At 56.3% G+C, this 27107-nt stretch overlaps 2 protein-coding genes across 2 annotated transcripts; one reads left to right on the top strand and one right to left on the bottom strand.

Annotated features, from left to right (window-relative positions):
- Positions 1-5169: 5169 nt before the first annotated feature.
- FHIP2B (FHF complex subunit HOOK interacting protein 2B) lies at positions 5170-19780 on the top strand. The gene is made up of 17 exons (XM_081091072.1): positions 5170-5292; positions 9643-9721; positions 12786-12955; positions 13390-13494; positions 13590-13709; positions 13887-14102; positions 14185-14381; positions 14717-14825; positions 14948-15024; positions 15414-15603; positions 16127-16272; positions 16376-16504; positions 16672-16762; positions 16944-17087; positions 17446-17586; positions 17780-17880; positions 18107-19780. Exons 1-17 carry the CDS (start codon positions 5248-5250, stop codon positions 18243-18245), a joined length of 2199 nt encoding a protein of 732 aa, XP_080947198.1. The 5' UTR covers positions 5170-5247; the 3' UTR covers positions 18246-19780.
- Positions 19781-20890: 1110 nt separating this feature from the next.
- On the bottom strand, positions 20891-24008 carry NUDT18 (nudix hydrolase 18). The gene is made up of 3 exons (XM_081093098.1): positions 23731-24008; positions 22600-22813; positions 20891-22383 (listed from the first exon to the last, which is right to left on the bottom strand). The coding sequence occupies exons 1-3, from the start codon at positions 23890-23892 to the stop codon at positions 21782-21784; spliced, it is 978 nt and encodes a 325-aa protein (XP_080949224.1). The 5' UTR covers positions 23893-24008; the 3' UTR covers positions 20891-21781.
- Positions 24009-27107: the final 3099 nt, after the last annotated feature.

Genomic DNA, 27107 nt, shown 5'->3' with positions numbered 1-27107 from the left:
TTTACTTGTTCTTTATGAGCCACCAGGTCCGGGTGAGAGGGACGGGTGATGCCAGGCTGAGCAAAGTCATGGGAGTGAAGGTTCAAATGGGGGGCATATAGGATTGGAGGAGATAGAGCAATGACACACACACTGTCCTTCCCAACCTGGGCCATAAGAGCAGGTCCTGGTCCAGCAGGCTCCCAGCTGCCACCTCCCCTTCGGGGCTGTGTGATGGTGACGGTGGATGGAAAGGCAGAAACATACTCCAGAGCCTGAGAGGATAGCCAGCAAGGAGGAAAGGCTGCTCCATCCTCCACCAAAGCCCTAAGTGCTCCCCTGCACAGGCGAGCTCATCGATATCTGACATGACTGCCCCCTCCAGCGCCTGAGATATGACAGTTCAGCGAGAGACCAAACACATAGCAAAGGTCAACAGGAAATGAGTAGGCAGTGAGCTGACTATCAAGGACCAGGCTGAGGACACTAAGGAATGGAGACACGATGGCTGAACTCTAGCAGGAGCAAGGGTAGTGGAGGCCGAGGAGAAGGGTACAGTCATTTGGTCTTGGTTGACTTGACAAAGCATTCCAGGGGAAGCAGACCGGGAACTGGGCATCGAAGTGGGTGAAGGGGTGAAGGTTTGATTGGAAGATCAGAGGGAGGACTTTGGTATGGGGACTCGGAGGGGAGGGGCTGCCTCACCTGGCTGGAACAGAGCCCATGCGTGGGCGTGTAAAGCGGCGTTCATTCGATCAGAAGGATCAGGTGAGGTGGAGGGGGACCCAGTGTGAACCTAAGACTGCAGCTGGGACCTGAATCCAATCTCCCACCCCAGGACGACTTTCTAGCCCCTTGGGTTGAAACAAAAGCAAAGTGGGTAAGAATCATTCAAATGTGAATGATGATTTTAAGTTGCTGAAGTTCTGTTATGTCCACAACATTGTTTTATCTTCTCAACAAACCTGTGAGGACAACAAATCATTTTAATCCACTTAGTTTAGGAGAAAATTGTGAAATAGAGACATTTCATCTATGGCCTGAAGCTACATGCAACTGAGTAGAGAATGGAGACAAACGTCTGAGTTTCTTGACTGCTAACCCAGGACTTTCCCAATATAGACACTTGTCCCTCAAGGGGCAGCAGAGAGGCCAGACTAGGAACAGAGAGAGGGATGGTCTCCACACACGCACTTCCGTGAGGCATCAGTGAATGGTGGAGGGCTTACCTGTTCCAGCAGAGGGACAGTGGTAGAGAGGCCAGCGCCACTGTGTCCACCCAGCTCCCAGTCTGTTGAGCAACAAAGCAAGCTGAGGCAGTATTTAATCACAGCTCACTGGGAAATGCTTATGGTGGGGCTGACTGGATAGTATATCCTAAAAGATTTAAGTTCCTGAGATTCAGAGCAACTTCGCAGCTCTGTCCCTAAAACAAAAGCTTAGGGAGAATCTCTCAGTGCCTCCTCCCCAAAATACACATGGACACACGCATGTACAAACAGATGCAAAACCTTGGTAGTTATTTCATCCAGTGGTTTCCAAACCCTTTTAGTAGCAACCCTTAAAAAAAATTAGATCTTACTACTACTGATCAAAGTACATTTATAAGTTGGATTTTATAGTCAACTAGAAGCCCGGTGCACGGATTCGTGCACCAGTGGGGTCCCTCAGCTTGTCCTGTGCCCTCTCACAATCCGGGACCCTTGGGGGATGTTGGATAGCTGGTTTCGGCCCGATCCCTGCAGGCCTGATCCAGACAGGAGGGAGCCCTATCCTGTGCATTGAGCGGCTGTCCCCTGGTGGTCAGTGCGCGTCATAGTGATCGGCTGATCAGCCATTCGGTTGGCCAGTCAGCAGGTCACCTAGGCTTTTTTTTTTTTTTTTTCCGATGCAAAAGCAAAGAGTCTTTATTCGAGCTAGCTCGAGCTCCCCATCACCACACTCACCGACGCAGCGGCAGGAGGCAGAGAGAGCGGCTTTTATATATACAGATTATTATGAAAATCAATGAGAACAAAGAAGCTATAATCAATAAAAAGTAAGCTTTGCCTTAGCCCCGTGGTCAGCAAATCATGGCTCGCGAGCCACATGCGGCTCTTTGGCCCCTTGAGTGTGGCTCTTCCACAAAATACCACATGCGGGCGTGCACGTACAGTGCCATTGAAACTTCGTGGCCCATGCGCAGAAGTCAGTATTTTGTGGAAGAGCTGGTATTTTGTGGAAGAGTCACACTCAAGGGGCCAAAGAGCCGCACGTGGCTCTTGAGCCATGGTTTTCCGAGCCGCAGTTTGCCGACCACTGCCCTACCTGGTTTGGCTCAGTGGATATAGCGTCAGCCTGGGGACTGAAGAGTCCTGGGTTTGATTCTGGTCAAGGGCACATACCAGTCAGCCCCACCACAAGCATTTCCCAGAGAGCTGTGATTAAATATTGCCTCAGCTTGCTTTGTTGCTCAATTCCCAGTGTGAGGCAAGCAGGGGGCGGCCAATCGATGATTCCCTTCATCATTGATGTTTCCATCTCTCTCTCCCTCTCTCTTCCTCTCTGAAATCAATAAAAATAAATAAACAATTAAATAAATAAATAAAATAAAACAAAAACAAAGTTTCTCAAAAAAAAAAAAAAAAAGTAAACTTTGATTGCCCTGATGTGGCTCAGTGGTTGAGCAGCAGGCTATGAACCCAGAGGTCATGGTTCTATTTCCAGTCAGGGCACATGCCCAGGTTGTGGGCTCGATCCCCAGTAGGGGGCGTGCGGGAGGCAGCTGATCCATGATTCTCTCTCATCATTGATATTTCTATCTCTCCCTCTCCCTTCCTCTCTGAAATCAATAAAAAAATATATTTTTTAAAGTAAGTTTTGATGAACAGAAGAAATTAGGTCAGGGGTTATATATGACAGTTTCCCTTTTGTCAAGTGGAGGATCTAATTTATTATTGCATTTGGTTGCACAGTATCAGGAAAAGTCCTGATTCACATAGGTAAGAAGTTACAAAATTGTGGTAGTTTAAAAATGCATGCCAATCCATCCACATCCTTCCTGCTAAGCAGCAGCATCTATGCCCCCTCTCCTTGACTCTGGGGCGGGCTTGTGCTTGCCCGTTAAAGCTCTTTATCCTGCAGTAGCCTTCTACCTTCATTTAAGGCCCAGGGATAGGGAACATCCGGCCCATGAGCCACGAAAGGTCCCAGAGATCATTTGGCCTGGCCCTGCCAAGGCCTTAGGGGTGAGTTAATTCAATGTTTGACCAAATATCGCAGGCCAATTGTTAAGCTGATGACTTTGAATGGCCCGCAAATGCTGTTATAAAAATCCACGTGGCGCTTGGCAGGAAACAGTTCCCCACCTGAAAGCTGACAGGAGGAGAGGATTTACTGAAGGTCTTCTCCCAAATGAGCTAACCTCACAGCAGAATTTAAATTCACCAGTGATTCTTAACACTTTTGGTATATAACACACACAAGGGTGTCCACTGACTTTTATCAGAACTTTTAAAATAAGATCTAAAAAGTTACCCTGACCTGTGAACCAGGAGGTCAGGGTTTGATTCCCGGTCAGGGCATATGCCAGGTTGCGGGCTGCGGGCTCCATCCCCTGTGTGGGGTGTGCAGGAGGCAGCCGATCTATGATTCTCTCTCATCATTGATGTTTCTATCTCTCTCTCTCCCTTCCTCTCTCTAAAATCAATACAAATGTGTTTTAAAAATAATAACGATATAAAAATAAATGAAAAGTTAAACCAAATAAAAGGCTATGGATTCCTGATACACTTCCACTATACCCTAGAGTTTCTTGAAACATGTTGAGGAGGGAACAGATTCAATCCATCCAGCTGCTTCCCTTACCCAAGAGTCAATGGGCCCAGAGGAGAACAGTGCTGGCTGGACTGAGGGCTCCAACTCCCAGGTTGCTTCTGGATACACAAAACGGGCTGGTTTCTTCCCTTTATACACATTTTGGCCTAAAAGCCTCCCTGTTTCCCATAGGGCTCCTTACCAGGGACCCGTCTGCTGATGAACTGTTAGAAAATATTATTCACCCCCCCCTGCCCCCCCCCCCCCACACACACACAGCTGTAGGAGAACTGAGCTCCAAATACTAGTACTACTAGGTCAGCCTAGACTTGGCCAACCCCAGCCCTCCCCATGCCTCAGGCTGCCCTCCACAGCACACAGCCCGCTCTGGGCAGGCCACTGTCTCCTGGGTCTCAGCCCCCATGGGGAAGGCGACCCCACAGCTCAGGGTCCTAGGGTGCTGTGACAGGGCCTAGGCGACCTCCACCTCCCCATCCCTGTTCCTATGGGACTCTCGGCACCTGCCCCTTAGTCACAGGCTGGCAGTGGGCAGCAGAAATATATTTTGAACAGACATCCATATCCTGTCCTCAGAAAGAACCTCTTCCCATTCCTGGAGCAGTGGAGGTGGAGGGCGGGGGCGCTTTACACTGGCAGAGTTAGCAGCTCGAAGGCGCATCCTCAAGACCCCAGCTTCGGACATTCCGGGAGCCCCTGCTCTTGCTGAGGGCTCCGCCTGCGTAATTTTGGGGCATAATTGTCCTGTGCCCACGGGAAACCCACTCTGTTTCGTCCCGTGGTGCAGCTCAAAGTGCCAAAGGGGCCACTTGTTACTTCCCGTGGGACCTCTGGCCCAGCGCTGTGCCCACTTAAAGTAACAAGCAACAAGTGAAACGAATTTTAATAGTACCCCAATATCGCTAACATATCACCCCACAGCATGCAGTCCACAGAAAACCTCCTCCGTGCGCTGTTTCATTCTTTACTAAGTGGTCAGACCCCGGGGCGCATGCCCTCCACGCAGCCCGCCTCAATGAGGGCTCCCCCGAAGCTACACACGCCCGCGGCCGCCGTGGGAGGCCGGGGTGGGGGGGCCCGGGGGCGCCTGGCGACGCACGGGACCCACAAAGCTTCTCACTCCCCAGAAGCGACCTCCGCGGGCCACGCGCCCTCCTCCGAGGGAAGGGTCGTTGTCTCGCGGCCACCCAGCTCCTAAGGCGCCTGCGGGCTGGACCCTGCGCCCCGCGCGGCACCCCCCCTCCCCGCTCTGGGGGGATCGGCTCACTTTCCCACCGCGACGGGGCCCGGGGGACCGGCGGGAGCGCCCCCTGCCCAGCCGGGGCGGAGCGGGCCGGGCCCCGCCTCCCTCGCCGCCGCGGGGCCGCCCCTGCGCCGGGAGTGCGGCCGCCGAGGAGCCGGAGCCGGAGCCGGAGCCGGAGCCGGAGCCGAGCCCGAGCCGAGCCGGGCGCCACCATGCTGAGCCGGCTCGGGGCGCTGCTGCAGGAGGCCGTGGGCGCGGTAGGCCGGGCGGGGTCGCGGGGCCGGGGCGGAGCCGGTAGCGGGCGCGGGCCGCCCGGGAGGGACCCCATCGGGCCGCGCGGCGCCCTCCCCGCCTCCTCGCGCGGCCCCGCGCCGCCCGCTTCCCGGCGCTCCTCTCCGGCCCGCGCCGCCCTCCCGGCCGCGCCGCTCCGCCTCTGGCCCAGAGTGCTTCCTGTTTATTTCCCTGCGCCCGGGCTCCCAGCTCCCAGCTCTCCGGGCCGAGGGCTCCGTCACCCAGCAGCTTCTTCCTCCGGCCTCTGCCTCCCCCCACCCCTTCCGACACACACTCCTCACTTCCTGCGCCCTGGGCTTCAAAGAGCTGCCCTTCCCCGCCGCGGAGCCCTCCCTTCACCCGGGAGTCAGAGTGCGGCCCTGCCGGGCCAGGCCCCGGGGAGAGTGCAGACAGTCCGGTGGGTGGGCCCTGGCCCTGGAGCAGCTTTGGGGAGGCCCTGGCCCTGGAGCAGCTTTGGGGAGACCCTGGCCCTGGAGCAGCTTTGGGGAGGCCCAGGCCCTCGCCCTGGCCTTGGAGCAGCTTTGGGGAGACCCTGGCCCTCGCCCTGGCCTTGGAGCAGCTTTGGGGAGACCCTGGCCCTCGCCCTGGCCTTGGAGCAGCTTTGGGGAGGCCCTGGCCCTCGCCCTGGCCTTGGAGCAGCTTTGGGGAGGCCCTGGCCCTCGCCCTGGCCTTGGAGCAGCTTTGGGGAGGCCCTGGCCCTGGCCCTCGCCCTGGCCTTGGAGCAGCTTTGGGGGGGCCCTGACCCTGGAGCAGCCTTCTGCAGGTTTCCAGCGTGTAGTGTATCTCACATCGCCCTGGCCTTGAGTCCCTGAGTCCGGGGAAGCCAGCCAAGTGGGGCCTGGGCAGCAGCCCTGTGGGGAAGTCTGTACTGCTGCCTTACATTCCACCAGAGTTTGTGTTTTTGCTATTTTCTGTTGGGGGTGGAGGCTGCTGAGAGGCAGCCCACTTCGTCAGTAAGATAAAGTTCAGTTTAGATAGGGAAGGCGGAGGCCCTGCCTTACAGTCACCCTGGCCAAGAACCTGTCTGTAAAGTTAACAGTTCCTTTGTCTCAGCATAAACCCTCTCCTAATTGACCAGTTCAGTGTATCGGACTTTCTCAGGAGAAACAACCTTGGATTCCACGCTTCCTCCCCAACACGCCCCTCCTCCTCAACTCAGAGCTTGTTATGAATGAGAATGGCCTCAGCCTTAAGCAAACTTGGGAAGAAAGTGAAAGGTTCCGGCTTCTTCCCCACCTGCCCCAGCCTGGCCCTCCCAGATGTCCAGGGGCCTCAGGACATCCCACCGGGGAGGGGTTCCGTATACTCTCTCCTTCCTCTCCTCCCTGACCCCAGTCAAGACAGCTGTCGTCTCAGAAAGTGACCTGACAAACTACTTCATACCTCCCAAGGACAGCTCCATGCAGAGAGGCAGGCAGACAAGACCTTCGCCCTAGGAAGTCAATTTCTAATGCCTCCAAGCGCCGGAATTTCAGTGCCAGAGGCTGGAGGAAATATTGGTGGTCAAGGGAGATACTTTTAGGCAGCTGGTCTTAGGCCCCTCCGTGTACAGGCCATACCCTAGAAGTTTAACTGACCCTATGTCATCGGGAGAGATGGGAAGCCCCCCCTTTTCCCTGCACCCCCACATCTGGCACATAGGTCTTCCCCCGGCCTGGGTCATCAGGTTAAGACCCCAGCAAGTTGCTTAACTCCTTGGTAAAGAAGGGGCATGCTGCTCTTTCCTGCCCTCTTCTGACAAAAAATAGAGTAGCAACCCTTATCTTGGAAAAGAAATTTAGAATGGTTTCTTTGGTCTGGAGTTAGAGTAGCTAACCATAGTCTCAGGTAAAGAGTTCCCCCTCTGCTTTCTTCCCTTTACTGGTCTGTTTTGGCTAACCTGCATTCTTCTATTCCTACTTCTCTTACTGGATTAGTTAGTTGAGCCAGTGCAAGGTTTTCAGAAACTATGAATGACTTTTGAAGTTCAATGAGCCCCCATTACAAACTTGTGAAATAATTGCAGTGTTGTTCAAGGGTCAGAAGGCATTCCAAGAGACAAGGAACTATGTACGGAACAGGGTCTTAAGGCGCTTGCTGAGCTGTTTAGTAAATATTAATGAGTAGCCACTGTGTGTGTGCCCCTGACCCCCAGGATGCTAATAGTCTAGTAGAGAGATGACTGATAACCCAATGATAATAGAACGTGGTAAGATGTGGTCATACACCGTGCGTTTGGAACGACTGTGGGAGATGTCACTCTAGTAAGGGCTGTGAACCCCACAACTAATTTTTTAATATATTTTTATTGATTTTTTTACAGAGAGAAAGGGAGAGGGATAGAGAGTTAGAAACATCGATGAGAGAGAAACATCGATCAGCTGCCTCCTGCACACCCCCCTACTGGGGATGTGCCTGCAACCAAGGTACATGCCCTTGACTGGAATCGAACCTGGGGCCTTTCAGTCCGCAGGCCGACCGACGCTCTCTCCACTGAGCCAAACGGGCTAGGGCCCCACAACTAATTTTAAAAGAAGACAAGACGGGGCAGCCAAGGCCTCAGCTTCAGTGTCACTGCTTCCTCTCCGTCGTGGTGGTCTTCAAAGTGCTCTTCTTGCCTTTGTTTCCTACACACAACTGGCAGGTGACTCTTCCTAAAGCACTGCTCTGAAGCTGTCACGGCCCTGCTCCCCAGTGCCTGCAAATGTATATATCTCCAGACTTCTTGGCTTGGCATTCAAGGCTCCGAAACCTCATCAATCCATCCTTGCCCCAGACACACTTTGCAGAGAACCTTCTGCAGGAAATGTCTTTCCTTCATCTCTGTCGAAACCTCATGCAGTTCTTCAAGTTTTAGTTCCCGCGTCACCTCAGCCTTCTCTGTTCCAGCCTGTTGGAGGCGCCTCCTCTTTTCCCGGAGGCCACTTTCCCACCGTTCCTGTGTGCTCATCTCACACTGCATCCTGCAGTTGAGCTACTCAGTGTGGTTTTATATCCTCTTCTCCTTGGTGGCACTGGACCTGAGACATCCTTGTCTTGCCCGTGACAGGTAGCATGGTGTTGTGTATGTAGCAGGAACTGGAGATACTTCCTGAATCGATTCGGGAGGAGATAGGGAGCTCTGTGGTGCAGTAAAGCATGAGGTTAGAGCAGCCGTGGGCAAACTACGGCCCGCGGGCCAGATCCGGCCCGTTTGAAATGAATAAACCTATTGAAAAAAAAGACTGTACCCTTTTATGTAATGGTATTTACTTTGAATTTATATTAGTTCACACAAACACTCCATCCATGCTTTTGTTCCGGCCCTCCGGTCCAGTTTAAGAACCCATTGTGGCCCTCGAGTCAAAAAGTTTGCCCACCCCTGGGTTAGAGGGTGATGCATCCAGGAACCCAGCGAGGGCTTTGTGGAGCTGGTCCTTGGAGGACCTGACTGGGGACTGTTAGGATCTGGCTGAGGAGTGGCCTGAGCAAAGATTCAGAATAGAAATGAGCACCTTTGCAGAGGGACCACCTGATTATGTATTTTCACTCTGCGAACATTTACTCTGCAAGGAAAGAGAAGAAATGCCCTTTTGGGGCAGTTTTCAGGGCAAGTGGTTATTACAGGACCAGCCAGGCCTTAGCGATGGCGAGAGCACCGGGAAGGGGGAGGTGTAGGGCTTGCTCACAGCAGAGGCAGAGTCCCCCATGGCCAATAGGAGGAGCTGGAGGAGGCGTGGATGGGAGCAGAGCGAGCTAAGGAAGAGTCAGGGCCGCACAAGCCGAGCTTGGACAGAAGCGGCAGGTATAGAAGTGAGTCACTTTCTTCACGTTGCGCTACTGTCGCCCATCTGGCTGAACCGAGCCCGTGTGGCCTTGAACACAGCTTTCCGCAGACCCTCCGAGTCAGAGGGACCTGAAAACGTCATCTTTCACGTGTGTTCCAGCCGTGTCGTTCTGCTTTTGTCGATTTGGTTGGGGGGGTGCTCCCGTTTTCCTCTGCGTACCTCTATTGTAGGATAACCATGTTGTGCGGAAATGATCTGTTTCTCTGATGTTTCCACCAGCGTTCTTCGCTCCCCCGAGCCAGGGACTGCGGAATCATGACCTGTGGCAGGGGCACAGTGATTCCAGCGGGGAGCGGGGCCTGGGAGTGACGCCACGACATGGTTGGCCACAGTTCGGATGTGTCCTGGAGGAAACATGTTACTATTCCTTTTGAGAACCCACGATCACAGGGCCTCCCCCAGTCCTAGCACTGGCCCGGCACTTAGTCGATAGTGGAATGTCTGTTCCTGGGAGTGTGGGTGGCGGCGGAGCCGGTGATCACACAGGTTGTGTCTCTGCTCTCTCCGCAGTGGGAACCCACCATCGACCTTCTGGAGGCGTTCATGGAGCACTGGAAGGGCATCACGCACTATTACATCGAGAGCACAGGTGAGAGGAACTGGGAGGAAAGGATGGGCAGAGGCACCAGGCAGCTCAGAGGTGCAGGTGCCCCGGGGAAGGGACAGCTGCTGCCCAGGAGTTCAGAGTTCTGACTTTCTGCGAGGGAGCTATGGGAGGTGGGAGTGGGAACAAGGAGGATGGGGCTCTCGCGGGCCTACTCTGCAAGGCAGAGCTGAGCTCCACTTGCCCCATCTTCCAGCCGGGGCATCCAGGCCTTCAGTCTTCACGTGCCTGTGTTCAGGGCTGACTGACTGAAAATGAAATCGAACAGCCCTAGCCATTTTGGCTCAGTGGGTAGAGCAGACTGAAGGGTTGCAGGTTTGATTCCAGTCAAGGGCATGTACCTCAATCCTGGGCCCTGGTTGGGTCCCATGTGGGAGGCAACCAAGCAATGTGTCTCTCTCACATTGATATTTCTCTCTGTCTCACCCCCTCCCTTCCACTCTCTCTAAAAATTAATGGAAAAATATCCTCAAGTGAGGACTAACAAAAAAATAAAGAAAGAAAGAAAGAAATTGAACAAATTTCTCTTTTCCCTGAGCCAACTTGGAGGGGTCAGAGTAGAACAAAAACCAAAGCATATAAATACCAGGTCCTTCTCCCCACGCTGACACACCAGGGAACCAAAGTCTAGGCCAGTGATGGCGAACCTTTTGAGCTCGGCGTGTCAGCATTTTGAAAAACCCTAACTTAACTCTGGTGCCGTGTCACATATAGAACATTTTTTTTTTGGGGGGGGGGTTCTTTCTTTTTATTAAGGCATAATTAACATACAACATTATATTCGTTTCAATTTTACAACATAATGAATCAACATTTGTAAATATTGCAAAATGATCAGCACAATAAGTCTAGTTAACATCTGTTGCCATACATAATTACAAATTATTTTTCCCTGTGCTGATAAGAACCTTGACTGGTGTAGAAGTTGCCCTCAAAACTTCCCATTGTTCTAGAAATTTTTTGATATTTGCAACCATAGTAAAACAAAGACTTATATTTTTTATATTTATTTTACATATTTAAATGCCATTTAACAAAGAAAAATCAACCAAAAAAATGAGTTCGCGTGTCATAGGCTCGCCATCACTGGCCTAGGGCATCTGGGCCCACCAGGCTGGCTCACTGGGAGGTGGAGTCTGATTGGTTGCTTGTAGTCAGTGTGGCGTTGGTGGGTGCTCACCGATTGCCGTGTAAACCTGTCCTGCACCCCTAGCCTTCCCCTCCTGGAGCTCAGATTAGGATTTGACTCCAGCTTACACCGTCCTAAAGGCTTTATTTCCGGCCCGAGCTAGCCCAGGAAGTGAGAAAGTAGCCTGGGACTGTCCGAGGGACCCCCGAAGCCTCTGTTAGAGCAGGTTCCTCGGGCTTGCACTGTGGACATTTGGCCGGGTCACTCTTTGCTGTGGGGGCTGTGGGAGTGACTGTAGTATATTTAGCCCCAACTCTAGCCATCAGAGGCCAGCGCCCTCCCTTCGTATGTGACAACCAAAACTGTCTCTCCGGACATTAACAAATGTCCCCTGGGGGACAGCACGTGCCCCCAGGGGGAACAACAACTTTAGACTGACCCTCTCTCTTTTTTCATTGAAATATAATCGACATATAACATTGTATTAGTTTCAGTTGTATAACATATTGATTCCAAATACGGGTAGATTATGAAATAGTTACAGTAAGTCTCATTAATATCCATCACCATGTGTAGTTATTTTTTTCTTGTGATGAGAACTTTTACAACCATAGCAACTTTCAATTATACAATACGGTGCTGTTAACTATAGCCACCACTCTACGTTACACACCTAGGACTGATTTTATAACTGCACGTTTGTACCTTTTAGTCTAAAGACCTCTTGACACAGAGCCACAGCTCACCAGGAGAGCAGTAAGGGGGCTTTGCCTGGGCCCAACATTAATTTCCAGAACAGTCCCTATAACCAGAGGCACAGGAGCGGATGAGGCAGCTGCCTTGCTCAAGAGCCTGTGCTTTCAAGAAAAGCTAGGGGGTGCTCCAGTGCCAAAGTACCAAAACTTTCTCTTAAAAACCACTCCAGCCTCTGCAGCTCTAAGACAGCCACACTAACCAGCTTCTCCATCGGGCCTCTCTGTGGTGCCGCAGGTTTGAGTCTGAACCCAAGGTCGTGCACAGATTTCTTTTTCCTGCTTTTTTAAAAATAAGTTTTTATGATACTTAGAGAGAGAGGAAGGGAGAAGGATAGAGAGATGGAAACATTGATGAGAGAAACATTGGTCTGCTGCCTCTTGCGCACCCCTCCTGGGGATCAAGCCTGCAGCCCAGGCACGTGCCTTGACCAGGGATTGAACCAGTGACCTCTTGGTTCATGGGTCGATGCTTAACCACTGAGCAATACTGGCCCGGTATCTTATTTCTGCTTTTTAAAAAGTAGAGTATTGCCTTCTGTGAGTATAAGAGTCAAACAGGCCCCAGATAACCTGTTGGGAAGCTGCTAGGAGACAGATTCTGAATTATATGACAGAGACCCCTGGGCCCACGGCTTCTCACTCAGGCCCAAAACTGCCTGCAGCCCTGGCAACGATCCTTGGTCAGCCCCAGGGTTTGGACAAAACTGATGTTCTTCCCTTTGATAAAGAGCGGGGCATGCACACCTTCTCAGAGTTGAATCCTGGGCCTCATTCTAGAAGGTCTTTTGTGTGTTTGTGTGTGTGTGTTTTAATATGTCTTTTTATTGATTTCAGAGAGAGGAAGGGAGAAGGAGAGAGAGATAGAAACATCAATTATGAGAATCATTGACAGCTCGGGCATGTGCTCTAACGGGGAATCGAACCGTGACCTCCTGGTTCATGGGTCACGCTCAGCCACTGAGCCACACCGGCTGGGTTCTTTTGTGTTTTTAAATTTGGAGGCATGAACTGTGAACTTCCATTTCCTGTGGCCTTTAGTTGGAGCAGACTGTTAACCTGGCCTCTCCTGCTCTCAGCCAACCCCATCCCCAGACCCCTTGGACTTGACCCCGTAGAGCCAGAGTGCTCATCTCCCCACTCACCCTTTTCCCTGAACCTCGAGCAGATGAAAACACCCCGGTCAAGAAGACGGATATCCCCTGGCGGCTGAAGCAGATGCTGGACATCCTGGTGCACGAGGAGAGGCAGCAGGCGGCGGGCGAGGCCGGGCCCTGCCTCGAGTACCTGCTGCAGCACAAGATCCTGGAGACCCTGTGCACACTGGGCAAGGCCGAGGTGCGGACCCGGAGCCTTCCGTCCCAGCCCGGCCCTGGTGCCAGGCTCTTCCCCCTGTGCTCCTCCAGCCCGGGCACGGCCGGCTCAGGGCACAGCCACCACCGCCCCCTCTCACTGCTGGGTGACGTGGAGGTTGAGGAGAGGAGGCTCCCTCTTATTGAGTCAGCCTTCGCTCAGCAAAGATGTGCTGAGGACCAGCCGTGTGTCAGGGGGCGGGGCAGTGATTAGGACAAAGGAGCCCACCTGTGTGCTCAGTGATGAGAAGGTTATGGAGAAAAATGAAGTGGGAAGGGGACGGGCAGCGCAGAGGGGGCAGTTCCGACAGGAAGGCGGCTTGCAGAGAAGGGGCCCTCCAGGCAGTGTGTGTGTGGGGGGGGGGCAGTGCTCGGAGGGCACGGCTCCCTCTCCTGACCGGCCCTCTGCCTGCCCCTCAGTACCCCCCCGGCATGCGGCAGCAGGTGTTCCAGTTCTTCAGCAAGGTTCTGGCCCAGGTCCAGCACCCTCTCCTGCATTACCTCAACGTCCACAGGCCTGTGCAGGTGAGGGGCCAGGAAGCCAAGGGGTGTCTGGGGGTGCGGCCCCCTCTCTTCCCTGCCACCCATTCCCCTCTGTTTCTATCCTACTCCCCTTCCAGAAACTTCTCCGGCTTGGGGGAGCTCCCGGATCCCTCACAGAAAAGGAGGAGGTGCAGTTCACCACCGTTCTCTGCTCCAAGATCCAGCAGGATCCAGCCCTGCTCACCTACATCCTGGAAGTGAGTGTCTCTAGCGAACAGAAGCTCAGGGGCCCGGACCCCATCCCACAGAGGCACTCGGGGCGCCTCCCCTTCCGCTCCATGCCGAGCCCCTGACAGTTAGCACGTCTGCGTTCCCAAGCGGCAGCGTGGGGAGTGGTCTCCACCAGGCCTGGCCTCACCTAGCCTCCTTTGCAGGGTAAAAAAACTGTCGCTCCGAAGAAAGCATCCCAGGAGTCCACGTCCCTGCCTAGAGAGACGGCCAGTATCGAGGACCAGGACCACCCCCACAGCAAAGCTCCTGACGGCGCCGGGGCCTTGACCGCCCAGCTGCCTGTTGAGCCCCAGGAGCCCGATGAGGGGATCGGGGAGAGCAACCTAATCACCTCCTTGGTTGGCTTGTGCAAGAGCAAGGTGCTGGACTGGGTGCATGCTGGGAGGAGACGGGGGGACTCAGCTCAGGTGCATGTCCTGAAGTTGTGTCCCTGTCCCCTAGAAAGGTCGTGTGGCTCTGAAGGCCCAGGAGAACCTGCTGCTCCTTGTTAGCGTGGCTCCCCAGGCAGCCGCCGCCTACCTGGTGCGGAGCAGCCCTTGTTGCCCTGCGATTGTGAAGCACCTTTGCCAGCTGTACCAGTCCTTGCCCACCTTTCTGGACCCTGCAGACATTGCTGCTTTAGAGGGCATCACCTGGAGGTAGGCAGGTAGCCAGGGAAGGGGGGCTGCATCTGCAGTGGCTGGAAGCCCTGCCTGTCTTCTGGTAGCCGGTTCCTCTTGTTTTCCAGGAGGGATGGGGACCCCAGCTGGCATCTCCTTCCCAATGTTACAGCCCACCCTAAGGGCCTTCTCACCCACAGAGAAGCATCACTTTTGCTTTTACCCACAGAGCTCCCTGTGGAACTGACCACCCTACCCTGTGCCCCGGCCCACCTCCCCACCTGCAACAGAGGTTCCAGGGCAGAGGGAGAAAGGGCCCAGCTCCCTCTGGAACGGCTGAGGCAGGCCTCACAGCCTCCCTTGCTCTCCCGCAGGTTACCCAGTGCCCCGTCTGATGAGGGTAACTTCCCAGGCAAAGAGGCCCTGGCTGCCTTTCTGGGCTGGTTCGATTACTGTGACCACCTCATCATGGAGGCGCACGCGGTGAGTCACGCTGCTGTCATCTGTCTCCTGGAGAACTGAGGGCTCTGCTGTTGTGTTGGATGCTGTGCAAGGACAGGTATTTTCTGTGGAAACGTGTTTAAGACGTACTCTTTGGTGCCCAGGTGGTTGCGGATGCCTTGGCAAAGGCTGTGGCTGAGAAGTTATTCGTGGAGATCCTGCAGCCGCAGCTCCTACACGTGTAAGTCTATGTCCAGGCCCCTCAGATGTGGACATAGTGTGGATCGAACCGCCCACCCCGTCTGCCCCTTCCCGTCCCTACAGCCAGGGACCTCCTTAGCCAGCGTCCCATGAGTCTGTGGGCTCCTTCGGTTCATTTCGGACAGGCCTCCCCCAACACACACACACACACACACACACACACACACACACACACGTGGCTGAGAGCCACTGTGGGCTAGCAAAGGCCTACGCCCTGGGACTCAGTGACCTCAGGAGGGTGGGAGTGAGCAGAGAGACACCAGCTGGCGATGTAAGGAAACCAGGAAGGGTTCCACCACCCTCCCACTCAGCCCCTCCCTGTCCCTCTGGCCTCCCCTCCCTGCCTGGCTCAGGGTTCTGTCCACATAGGTCTGAGCAGAGCGTCCTGACCTCCACGGCCCTGCTGACGGCCCTGCTGCGTCAGCTCCGCTCCCCTGCGCTGCTTGGAGAGGCCGTGGCCTTCCTCCTGGGCTCGGAGCAGCGGCCGGCAGCCCCCGAGGACAGCCCCTGCACCCCGTGCGCTCACCTCATCAGGCACTGCGACCACCTCTCTGATGAGGTGAGGTGGAAGCCCTGGTCTCCACGCGCTCCCGCCCCACCCCTGCCAAAGGGATTCCTGAGGTCTCCCACTTTCGTTAGTGGTCCAGGTGGTTCTGCCTTTGAGACGTTGAACCCCTCCCCACCAAAAAGAAACAGTGATGGTAGCCAGCCAGCTCTTGTCACACGGTAGCTGTCGGTGATCACATGCTTTCTATTCTGCACACCGCTTTTCCATTCCTGGGACATTTTTCAGGCTACTGGCCACTCTGGGGTGGAGGCCAGTACTCCATTTTTCGGACATAGAAACCGAGGCACAGAAAAGCCCATTTTCTTGACTATCATTGCAAATCAAATTAGTAATAGAACCAAGACCAGCCAGACTTCTGATTCCCAGGCCACCACCCATCCACTCCCCCCAAAACCTGCCAGGGAGGGGGGGATCCCCTTCTAGGGGTACTTTTCTTGTCTGGGTGAGCCGACTCCCAGGCACCCCCAGAAGCTGGGGCAGGAAGGGGCATCCTGCTGACCCCTTCTTGCCCCAGATTAGCATCGCCACGCTTCGGCTGTTTGAGGAGCTGCTCCAGAAGCCCCACGAACAGATCATCCGCAGCCTGGTCCTGTGCCACCTCGAGGGCCGCCTGTACGCGGCCCGGGGTTCCCAGGAGCCCGAGAGCTACGAAGACAATCTGTACGTGAGACCCCGCGCCCCCGGGAGGTCCCGGCTCCACCCCAGCCCCACACTCGTTCTTTTGTTGGTTCCTCGGTGCCATGCATGTGTACCCTGGCCACAGAGACCTAGAGGAGGACCCCTACTTCACAGACGGCCTCCTCGACGCCGGCTTCCAGCCCTCGGCCAGGCCCCATCCAGCCCCAGCCACCAACTCGGATGGCAAAACGGCGGTAACTGAGATCGTCAACAGGTAGGGGGCAGGTCAGGAAGTCTGAGCCACGTGGGTTTGCTCCGTCTTTGGCCATACCCCTGAGGGGCGCAGCCCGGGAGGGGATGTCCCTCCCCTCCAGGAGGAGACGGAACGGGGTGAGCGTGGCACCAGGGGGGCCCCCCCACACCGAGGGTCCTGTCTCTCAGCTTCCTCTGCCTGGTTCCCGAGGAGGCCAAGACCTCCGCCTTCCTGGAGGAGACCGGATATGACACTTACGTCCACGATGCCTACGGACTGGTGAGTGTTGAGGCCTCTGCCAGTGCCCACTCCTTGCCCCTCAAAGACTTCTCCCTCTGTAAGCTCCTCCAGGGCACTCCCAGCTCCAGCCAAGAGCCCCGAGTCCACCTTCCTGTGTGGCCCACTGTGTGCCGGGGCCTCCTGACCACGGGCCTCCTCTCAACTCTCCCTCCTGCTCCAGTTCCAGGAGTGCAGCTCCCGCGTCAGCCCCTGGGGCTGGCCCCTGGCTCTCACCCCTCTGGACCCCCACGAGCCGGAGCGGCCTTTCTTTGAGGGGCACTTCCTCCGAATGCTGTTTGACCGCATGTCCCGGATTTTGGAACAGGTAGCCAACAGGCCTGGGCCCCAGCCAGAGGGTGGGGCCCACAGTGGCACCCCAGGTGGGTGCCTCTGGAATCCTTGGGAAGAGCAGGGCCTGGCCACGGGGGTCGAGTCGTCTTCGGTTCTTCAGCTCCATGCCCCCCGCCCCCCCACCTTTCCCCAGGCGGGAAGCCCCGTCTCGCCTCTGCTCCACACGCCCTAACACGTTCTGGCCCTCAGCCCCAGGGATCCATGACACACACACATCATGTGAGCCTCCCACCCCCGCACACGTTCACACTGGCCAGGCGCCTTTCTGGGGGAGTGCAGAAATGCTCACCACCCCCTGACAACCATTGGTTTGCCCACCATGTTCCCTGCAGCCATACAGCCTGAACCTGCAAGTGACCTCAGTCCTGTCCCGGCTCGCCCTCTTCCCTCACCCCCTTATCCATGAGTACCTCCTGGACCCCTACATCAGCCTGGCCCCCGGCTGCAGGAGCCTGTTCTCTGTGCTTGTCCGGGTAAGGACGCCTGGCAGTGTGTCAGTGCTGGGCAGGAATGGAGGGGACAGGATGGGCTTGGGAGCTGAAGATGTGGGGACCCTAGTCAGTGCCAGGGGAAGGCACAGGTACCCCCTGCCGTGGTGCAGCAGAGCCATGGGACCTCGCTTGAGTGTCACCGGTCCCCACCTCAGTCCTCTTGTTCCTGCTCTAGGTAATTGGGGACTTGATGCAGAGAATTCAGAGGGTACCCCAGTTCCCAGGCAAACTGCTCCTGGTGCGCAAGCAGCTGATGGGTCACATTCCTGGGGAGCAGTAAGTGACCGAGAGAAGTGGGTGCCTGGGGCAGAGCCCTGGGTGGGAGGGAAGGTCCTTCAGGATGGGGGGGGGGGGGGCGGGCCGATGCCTTGGCGCAGAGGGCCCGTTGCTGACCTCTGTCTCACTCAGGGGTCTGCCACTGGGTTATGCTTAGGGACCCTGGGAGGTCACACTGGGGGCACACCCCCTGCCTTCCAGCCATGACTCTGTGCTCTCCCCGCAGGCTGGACCACCAGACCCTTCTCCAGGGAGTGGTGGTACTGGAGGAATTCTGCAAGGAACTGGCTGCCATTGCTTTTGTCAAGTTCCCCCCACAGGGTCCTCACCTGCACCTCCCCCCACCCCTGGAAGGGCACGTCTGAGCCAGGAGCATGACGGGAGGGGAGGCTCCTGTTCTCACCTCTGCCCGGAGCTACCTCCCCTCCCGCCTGGCACAGCCGCCGCCACCCTTCTCCCGGGGCAGGGGCTTGGCTCTGTCTCCTCTGTATCCAGGGGCCTCTGCCTCTGTGGAGGCCTGGGCTTCGGCTCCCAGTTCACCTCAAGGAGACCTTGCCTTGTTGGCTACACTAGGCTGGGCTTCAGGAAGTGGGTCTCCAAGGTACCAGAGCCAAGGAGTAAAAGAGGTGGCCTCCCGGGCAGCATGGTGTCTTCCCAGGGGAGCTGGGTGACGGCCAGGTGAGCGTCAGGACCCAGACCCTCCTGTGTTCTGGGACTGTCACCTGTCTCCACAGGCCATTTGTGGCTGAGGCCAAGACCTGTGATTCAATCCCGGTGGGCACACAGGGTGTGAGCTGACAGCTGCAAGGGCTGGTCAGGACTGTAGGTCAGACAGATGAGGGCATGGGAGCCCAGACTCTGTCACACTAGGTACCATAGATTCTGCTAAGACTTGACATTTTTTTTTCTCCTGGCTTCTTGACTTAACCCTTGTGGAAGGGGCAGTGGATGGCAGGGGTAGCCCATTCTTCTTGCCTGGCCCTCCCGGAGACTGTTGCAAAATCCCCAACTGCCTCATGGCAAATGGCCAGAGCTTGCTCCGCGCCCAGGCGGGGGCAGCTGCTAATGAGAACCTTGATGCAACTCCACCAGGGCGGGAGAGGGCCTGGGGAGCCGGGGGCTGGTGCCAGGCTCCAGCTCCAGCTGGTTTCTCTGGCGCCTTCTGAACCCGTCTCAGCAGGTCCACAACACCTGGGCAGAGGGGCTCGAGACCGGGGGAGGCCAGGCCCAGCCCACAGTGCTCTCGATGGAATGCCCTTCCAGGGGAGCGAGGGAGCTCAGGGTACAGATGAGGCCAGGATGCCCACCTGACTGCAGGCCCCAAGGCCTGGCAGGGAGGGGCTGGGGCACAGGCTGCAGGCCTGGCGTTCTCCCTGCATGCCCTCTGAGGCTGGGGCTGCCACCCCACCCGGCCCGAAATCTGTCTCGACCTGCAGGAACACACAGGCGGCGCCAGGCATTACCTCACAGCGGGACTGCAGTTGCTGGCTTTGCTCCTGGGCGAGGAGGAGCAGGCCAGAGCCCCTTTTGCTTCCTCTTCCTGCCCATGCCGCTTCGGGAAGCCAGCTGCGGGTTGCCAAGAGGTGACATGAAAGAGGAGGAACTCGGTGACCTCTCCCTCTCCCGCATTCCTCCAAGCTGGGGAGGACGGACCTGCTCTGCTGACGGACACCGGGCGTGTGCATGCGTGCGCTGTGCACACGTGGGTGTGGGAGTGGGATGGGAGCAAGCTCAGTGGGCAGACTGGGTCTGGACTCTCTGATTCTGAACATGTTCAAGCGTCCAGGAGTCACACTCACTCCCCTCCTCGATGCACTTTGGCATTCTCGTGGTGTGCCCCCCAGGCGCCATGGCAATAAATGGTGTGGTTGCGTGGACACAGCTGCCCTGTTCTTCTCCACCCTTCGTGTCTTTTCTGCCGAGGGCTCCACTGCTAATTTGGGCCCATCTTCCTCCCCAAGTAAGACGAATTAAGTTCCTTTTTCAGCACTGGAGTGGAGGGGTTGGCGGTAAACAGTTGACAGGCTCTGGCAGGGCAACTCTGACGTTCCTCAGCGCCTGCCAGGAACAGCGGCTCTTGGCCAGGCAACACTATTTCTGCTCAGTTTGCCCACAACTGAGGGCTGGCCAGCCTCAGAGACACCCTGGGGGAGTGGGCCATCTGCAGCATCTGTGTACAAGTCGCACGCTAGGTGCTTAGGGGAGAGCTGTATGACTGCTTTTGTGGTGAACAGTGGGCCTGCTGGTTTAAAACCCTTGTCCCTAAATGTACGTGCGTGAAGCCTCTGAGGGAGTCACCCAGAATGCACCAGGGCAGGGCAAGCTGAAGACCGACAGGGTTCTCACCTCAGCGCGTTACAATCACTGGGGTGGCTTTTTAAAACACCAGTGCCCCAGCCCGACCCTCCGTGAGATAAATTGGTGCCTCTGGGCTGGCCCAGAGTTGTTTTTAAAGCTCTCCAGGTGATTCGAATGGGCACCCACGGCTGGAATCTACCATAGGCTAAATAACGGGCGCAGCTCTAGCCAGTTTGGCCCAGTGGATAGAGCCAGGGTCCCGGGTTCGATTCCGGCCAAGGGCACATGCCTGGGTTGTGGGCTCGATTGCCAGTAGGGGGCGTGCAGGAGGCAGCCGATCAATGATTCTCTCATTGATTGTCTCTATCTCTCCCTCTTCCTTTCTGAAATCAATAAAGAAATATATATTTTAAAAAATATCACTGCCCTCTGACGTGAATATGGACTGGTGGGTCCCTCAGACAGAGAAGTGAGAGGGAGTGAAAGGGTTCTGCTGCATCTTAGGAGGTATTTATCCTCGGATGGACAGGAGGATTCCTACCACAGCCCCACAGGCCAGAAAGAAAGACAAGATGGTGGCCAAGAGAGGCAGGCAGCAGCCGGGGGCCCTCGGGTCCCCTGGTCCTTCATTCAGGGCCAGAGTGTAGCTTCTTCAGCAGGGAAGCCCAACCAAGTGTTTCCCAGCTCGGAATCAGAGATCGAGACTTCAGATGCAGTGAGGAGCACACATGTATTTTCTTTGTTCATTCCTTTTAGTTTTCCTTTAAATTTTAGTAAAGTTCATTCCTACTATGATTCAGCTGGCCTAAGGGAAATGAGAAGATTTGGGTTTGGTTTGGGCTAGAGTTATAAAAAGGCAGAGGCAAGAGCCAGGGGCCCAGCAGCAGAATGGGGAGGGATCAGCTCAAGGAGAAGGAAATCCAGACTTGGGCAGCGCCTGACTCCTCACCTACCCGAAGCTTCCCTGGCATTCTCACTGCTCAAAACTTGGAGGGGATGTGGTCACATCCTACCTGGCAGGCAGGACGAAGAGGTTCTCAGTGTGCCCGAGACAGGCCGAGGTGGACAGCAGGAAGCCTGCCTGCTCCTGGCTCCCAGCACCCAGGCTGGCCCCTGCTGTGTCAGCCTGCGGTCTGGCAAGGCCTCGGACGGACAAGGGGAGGAGCTTCTCTTCTGAGGGCAGTCCCCCCTTCCTGCTCACTTCCTCCCCACAGAGACATTTAGGCAGGAAGGCAGAGTAAGCAACACCTATTTACTCAGCAAGGGACACAGTCCTTGGAGTGACCTCCCCCAGAAACCCCTTCATATTCCAAGTGCCTGAGAACCTGGTGTAGAAGAGAAGATGCTGTCTCGGATTCAGAATGTTCCCATATCCCCTTGGGCTCTGGACTCCTTGCTTGGTTACAGGCACTGTCCCTTCTGGTGCAATGTAGGGACCTGCTCATGGTGAGGAGAGATGGAAGTCCCCCTGAGAAGCAGGAGAACTATCCTGCTCCCAATACAACAGGATCCCTGATTGCCAACCTCCCGCCTCCCTAAGAGGGAGGGGAAGGCCTGTGGAAGGAGCACAGACAGCAGCCCCGTGTCTACTTATGGCACCTTTCTATCTGTTGACTGGGACAACAGATGATTCCTGAAGCCTCTGTAAGAGCTGGCTTTGTAGGTCTTCCTCCATCACCTTCCACCAAACAAAGTTCTCACCCCGAACCTCTGGGGGCTCATTTTGGATACCTGGGTTCCGAAAAGCCACTGTCACCAGCACATTCAGGCAGATGCCATCCGTATGGCCTTTGCCCAGGTGCTGTAGCCCCAGCAACCCCTTGGTCTCCACTGCCAAGTGGTGCAGAGTCAGACACTCCTGTAGCAGCCGCAAGATGGCTATGTTGATGCCACCCCTCTGCTCCATAGGGGTGAAGCCACAGGCAGTGATGGGCAAGTGAGGTGCCCCCACTGTGCCTACCAACACCCACACTGTCTGGGTGGCCACACTGGTAAAGGTGGCCACGAGCCGCTGACAAACCACACTGCAGGGAAGCTCTTGGGGCAGAATGCGAGGGTGCCTGGCCTGATGGCGGTACTGGGCAGCCAGTTCAACCAGGTGCAGAATGTCATGGGCTCGCAGAGGAGTGGCCAGGGAGGTTCGTGGGTACCAGCCAGCCTGCAGGGACTCTGCATCTGCCTCCTTGGAAGTCTTGAGAACTCCACCTGGGGGAGAGGTGGGGGAAAGGGTCTGTGTTGAGAGAAGTGCTAGGGCTGGCAAAGAGCCCACCGAGGCACTCTAACCCTGACTCTGAGGCTGGAATCTGGAGATGCCAGGCTTGTACCAGCCAGAATAGGGGCTGATCTCACCTGAGGACAAGCAGGGGGAAAGCTATCAACTGCCCCCGGCCCGCACTGCCACCAGGTGTGCTGTACGAGTACCTGTGGGCTGAGCAAGGAACGCGAAGCGGATCCAGGAGGGGCCCCGCTCCTCCACAGACAGCAATGTCAGAGGCTCGCAGTGCAGCCCGGCCTCCTCCTTCACCTCCCGCTGCAGGGCCTCCACGATGGTCTCCCCAGGCTCCATTCTCCCCGCAGGCAGGTACCATGACCCATAGCATTCTTTCTTGGCCTCCTGGATCATTAGCACCTCATCCTGAGGGGAGAGAGAAAATCCTCACCCTCACACAGCCAGGCTGGGATCTCCAAAGGAGGGGCACAGCCAGCAGCCTTCCCCTGCCCTGGGGCCAGGTCATATCTCAAACACAGTCACCCAGTACCCCCTTACTAGTGGGCACCCTCAAACCGCTGAGCTTTCCTAGGGAATGGCCCCTGAGTGGCTGCCAGCTACCGCTGTCCCTCTCTGCAATGTACCCCTGTGCATTCGGACTTCCATTGCAGAAAGGGGCTGAGATTCCTGGGAGCTGCTTCAGGGGCTGGGGATCAGACCATGTGTCCTGCACTGTCCGCATATGTTCCTGTATCTCTCCCCTCCCCTCTTGTTTTGCAAACTGCTGTGGCCTGTCCTCACACTGAAATCTAGGCTTTGAAACATGCCCCCACCGACACCCCCTCTAACTCCTACCTATGGCCTTGGCCCCTTCTAGCTGTTGTCACAGCAACTTGTACTGAGATCAGCACCAAAAAGAGCATCACACAGGAGCGAGGTCTGAATGTGAGCACAGGTTGTGCCCTCACTGCCCGAGGGACCCAGGGGAGGTCCCTGCATCTTAGAGAGCGCCCACTCCGCCAGCCTGTGCTCGCTACGTTGCGGGAAAGGAAGAGGAATACGAGCGCTCCCCGTTAGGGGCCTCCCCGTTAGGGGCCGAGGCCTAGTGCGATGAGACAGACATGCTCCTGGACTCGGTTTCCTCCTCTGTGCGGGTGTCTGACAATCGCAGGGTTCAGGGTTCGGCGCACAAGGCTCAGTGGTCAGTATGACGGTGCTTTGCAAAACTGGGAAGCGCCACCCACAAAGAAGCGCTGGTTCCTGCCGGTAGGTCCTCGGTCCCCACGGGGCTGGCTGCGCGCTCCGGGCGCAGGCGGCGGGCCGGGCCGGCGGCGGACGCTCACCTGCTCGTTGAGGAACACGGCCAGCACCACGTAGCAGACGTTCCTCCGCAGCCGCACGGGTGCCGGCAGCTCCCCGGCCGGCTCCGAGTCCCAGCTCTGCACACGCAGCCCCTGACCCCCCAGCACCGCTTCCAGCTCCCCCGCCGGGCCTTCCGAGGCCATCCGGTCCCCTGGGAGGCGGCGGCCTGGGCCCGCAGACCCGCCAGGCCAGGCGGAGAGCGCCGCGGGGGAGCGCCGTGGGAGCCCCGGTGCGTTGCCTGGGCCTCCGTCCCCTCCCCCGCGGACTCGCGCGGGGCGCTCGCGAACGAACACGGAAGCGCCGGCCGAGCCCCGGCCGCTGATAGGCTGCGCTTCCCCGCGGCCGGCCCGGATTGGCTGACCCGCGTCTGTCATCGCGGAGGCGGGGCCAGTCGGGGCCATGCGAACACCACCCAGTTTGGGCTTCTCTGCCCGTTTCTCCTCGCCCTCTCCCGGTACCTCTAGCCGCCAGCCTCGCTAACATCTCCAGCGCGCACAGGTCCGCACCGGTTCTGACGGTTGCGTCATCCTGCCTGTGGGCTGCGGAGCGCCACAGTAGCCAGCGACGGTGACGTCACAAGCCGAATGACGTCACGGAGGTCTGGGGCCGCGATGCATTGTCCAGCTTTGTCATAAACATACCACTGCATTGCCCAAAATGATCACTTCCTAAATAACCATTTTTTTTCCCACCAAAAATGTACTGTAACAGAGGACATGAGCTTTTGCCTTGGAGGAGATTCTGATCTAGTTGGGACGGTAGATGTAGACATATAATAAAAAGTCAACTCAGGGTTATAAGCCGAGAGCCAAATGACTGGTTTGAGCTGGAGGTGTGACAGCGCTCAGAGGAGGGAGGGAGCAGGGCTGGGATGGTCAAGGTGTGGCTGGCAGTGGGAGAAGGGGGATGGGGCAGAGAGGTCCTGGGATCAGCGTCCCAGCCCCCTGCCTGGCATCTCCTATTCTGTTTCAGCGCCCTCTACCCTGCAGCCTGGGAGCCCCCGCGAGCAGGGGCCAGTTTCTGCTCCTTCATCTCTGTTGCCCCCACCGCCAGCTGGCTCAGCCTGCTGCTCTGAGAGCAGGGTGTGGATTTTGGCGAGCTCCCGCTTCTCTCCCAGCCTGACCTTTCCTCCTCAGAGCTTCCTTTAACCACCTCTCAGGACAGGAAGGCAGGGCCAGCTGGAGTGAAACTGTGAAGCCAGCCAAATCTGGGATCCTCAGTTAGGTCTCCCCTTTTCCTCCTGCTGCCTTTGTGCACCTCCGTGTGTGTGTGTGTGTGTGTGTGTGTGTGTGTGTGTGTGTGTGTGTTGGGGGGTGGGGTGGGGGTGAGGAGGTTAGTCGCTTGGTGGAGCAGACAACGCAATGGACTTGGAGCCAGATGCCCGACCGCTGCCCACTGGCTGTGTCCCTGGGTAAGTTGTGAGCATCAGTCTCCCCATCTGGGGGTTGGCTCACAGCTTTTCCTTCACAGGGTTCTTGGGAGGTGAGATGTCATGGAGGAGCTCCATGGGCGGTTTACCAGGCAGCCCACCAACTGCCCCCACCCCCGGCTGGGCCCTCCTGGCCACAGCACTTGTTGCTACAACACAAAGGCCCACTTTCATGAAGTGTGCCTTCAGGGCCACCATGGAACTAGACCAGGGGTGGGCAAACTTTTTGACTCGAGGGCCACAATGGGTTCTTAAACTGGACCGGAGGGCCGGAACAAAAGCATGGATGGAGTGTTTGTGTGAACTAATGTAAATTCAAAGTAAACATCATTACATAAAAGGGTACGGTCTTTTTTTTCAATAGTTTTATTCATTTCAAACGGCCGGATCCGGCTCACGGGCCGTAGTTTGCCCACGGCTGAACTAGACTCTAGGGAATTCCAGCCACACCAGGTCTGCCTCCTTAGGCCCTTCTCACACATGAACTGAGATCCCTGGAGGCAGGCGCTGTATGAGGCTGTGGGCCCACACTCTTTGGAGGCACTTGCTGACGCTGCTGCTCCCAGCCCCAGACCTATTGCCTCCCAACAGCTGAACTCACCAGGCTTAGAGGCCCCTAGCACTGCAGAGCCACTTGTTAACATAGTGTGTGTGTGTGTGTGTGTGTGTGTGTGTGTGTGTATCCCCCAGTTTTCCCATCTGTGAAGTGGGGACAGCGTTGGTCCCAGACTCCTTTCTGCCTCCCGGGGATGATTTGAGAGAGAATGAGGTCATGTCTGGGCAGGGCTGTGAGAGCCTCAGAGGCAGCCTAAGATAAACACCAGACAGCCTGACTGCCTAGAAGAGCAAAGACTTCAACAAACCGCGGCTCCACTCCCCCCATTATCGCTGGGAAAAGTGCTCCGCTCCTCTGAAGTGGACCTAATCACCTCTGTGGTGAGGAGCACAGGAGGCAACTATGAAAGCCGCTTGTAAACTGTGAAGGGCAGCCCTGGCGAGGCCCTCGGACTGTGCCAGCCCTTCCTGGGAGCTGAGGGAGACAACAGAAGGCAGGCTTTCTCAGGCTTTGGGAAGAAGGGAGCACACCCCAGACTGAGGCAGGAGAGGCCCTGAGACAGATGGGAAAAGCTGAGGATGGGGGGCGCTGAGATAGAAACCTTCAGAACCAGAAAGAAAGAAAGGTCTCCCTCATGTCTCCTCCATGCCCTCCATTTCCAGAGAGGGAAGATCGCTGGCAGGTGGGGGTGGCCATGCAGCGGGGTGGCCCAGAGTGTCCACACAGTACAGTGCCCACAGGAGCGAAGCCCGAGCCAGCCATTCCAGGGCACATGGACCCACGTATGCATGTGAGTAGGAGTGCAGAAGGGCAGGGTAGGCAACCTCAGAAGCCGAAGGGATGGCATGGGCAGGCAGGGCGGGGAAGGGCGTCTGTAACACCAGCGTTGGCCACAGAGCAGCAAACCCTGTCCCTTGTCGGAGTGGGAAGGGGAAGGAGGGCAGTAGCCCAGGGTTAGGGAGGAGGTCTGGCAGCCTGGGCGATGCCACTAGCTGTGATCTTGGGAAAGCCACATCTACCGTCTGGGTCATTGGTAAGACACAGGCAGAAGTGAATCCTGGAACAGAATGGACATCGAGGGAAAACTAGTGAATCTCAATAAAGTCTGTTGCTTAGTCAGTAGTGTTGTATGGAAACCAATGTCTTCGTTCTGATCACTGTGCCATGGTATGTACCATGTTAACGTGAGAGGGAGCTGGCTGAAGGATAACTGGGAATGATCTGTGCTATTTTGGTGACTTGATTGTAAATCTACAATCATTTCAAAATGAAGAATCTAGAAAATGTACTTTATCAGAAAAAAAGAAAGAGGTAGCATGAAGCATACACACCTGAGGCCATTTCTAGCCTTGAGGGTGTGCCTCGCCATCCGG

This window comes from Myotis nattereri (genome assembly GCF_964212035.1).
Source record: "Myotis nattereri genome assembly, chromosome: 5".
NCBI classification, from domain to species: domain Eukaryota; kingdom Metazoa; phylum Chordata; class Mammalia; order Chiroptera; family Vespertilionidae; genus Myotis; species Myotis nattereri.
The sequence above is the reverse complement of the archived record's forward strand: the minus strand, read 5'-3'. Positions and strand labels throughout refer to the sequence as shown.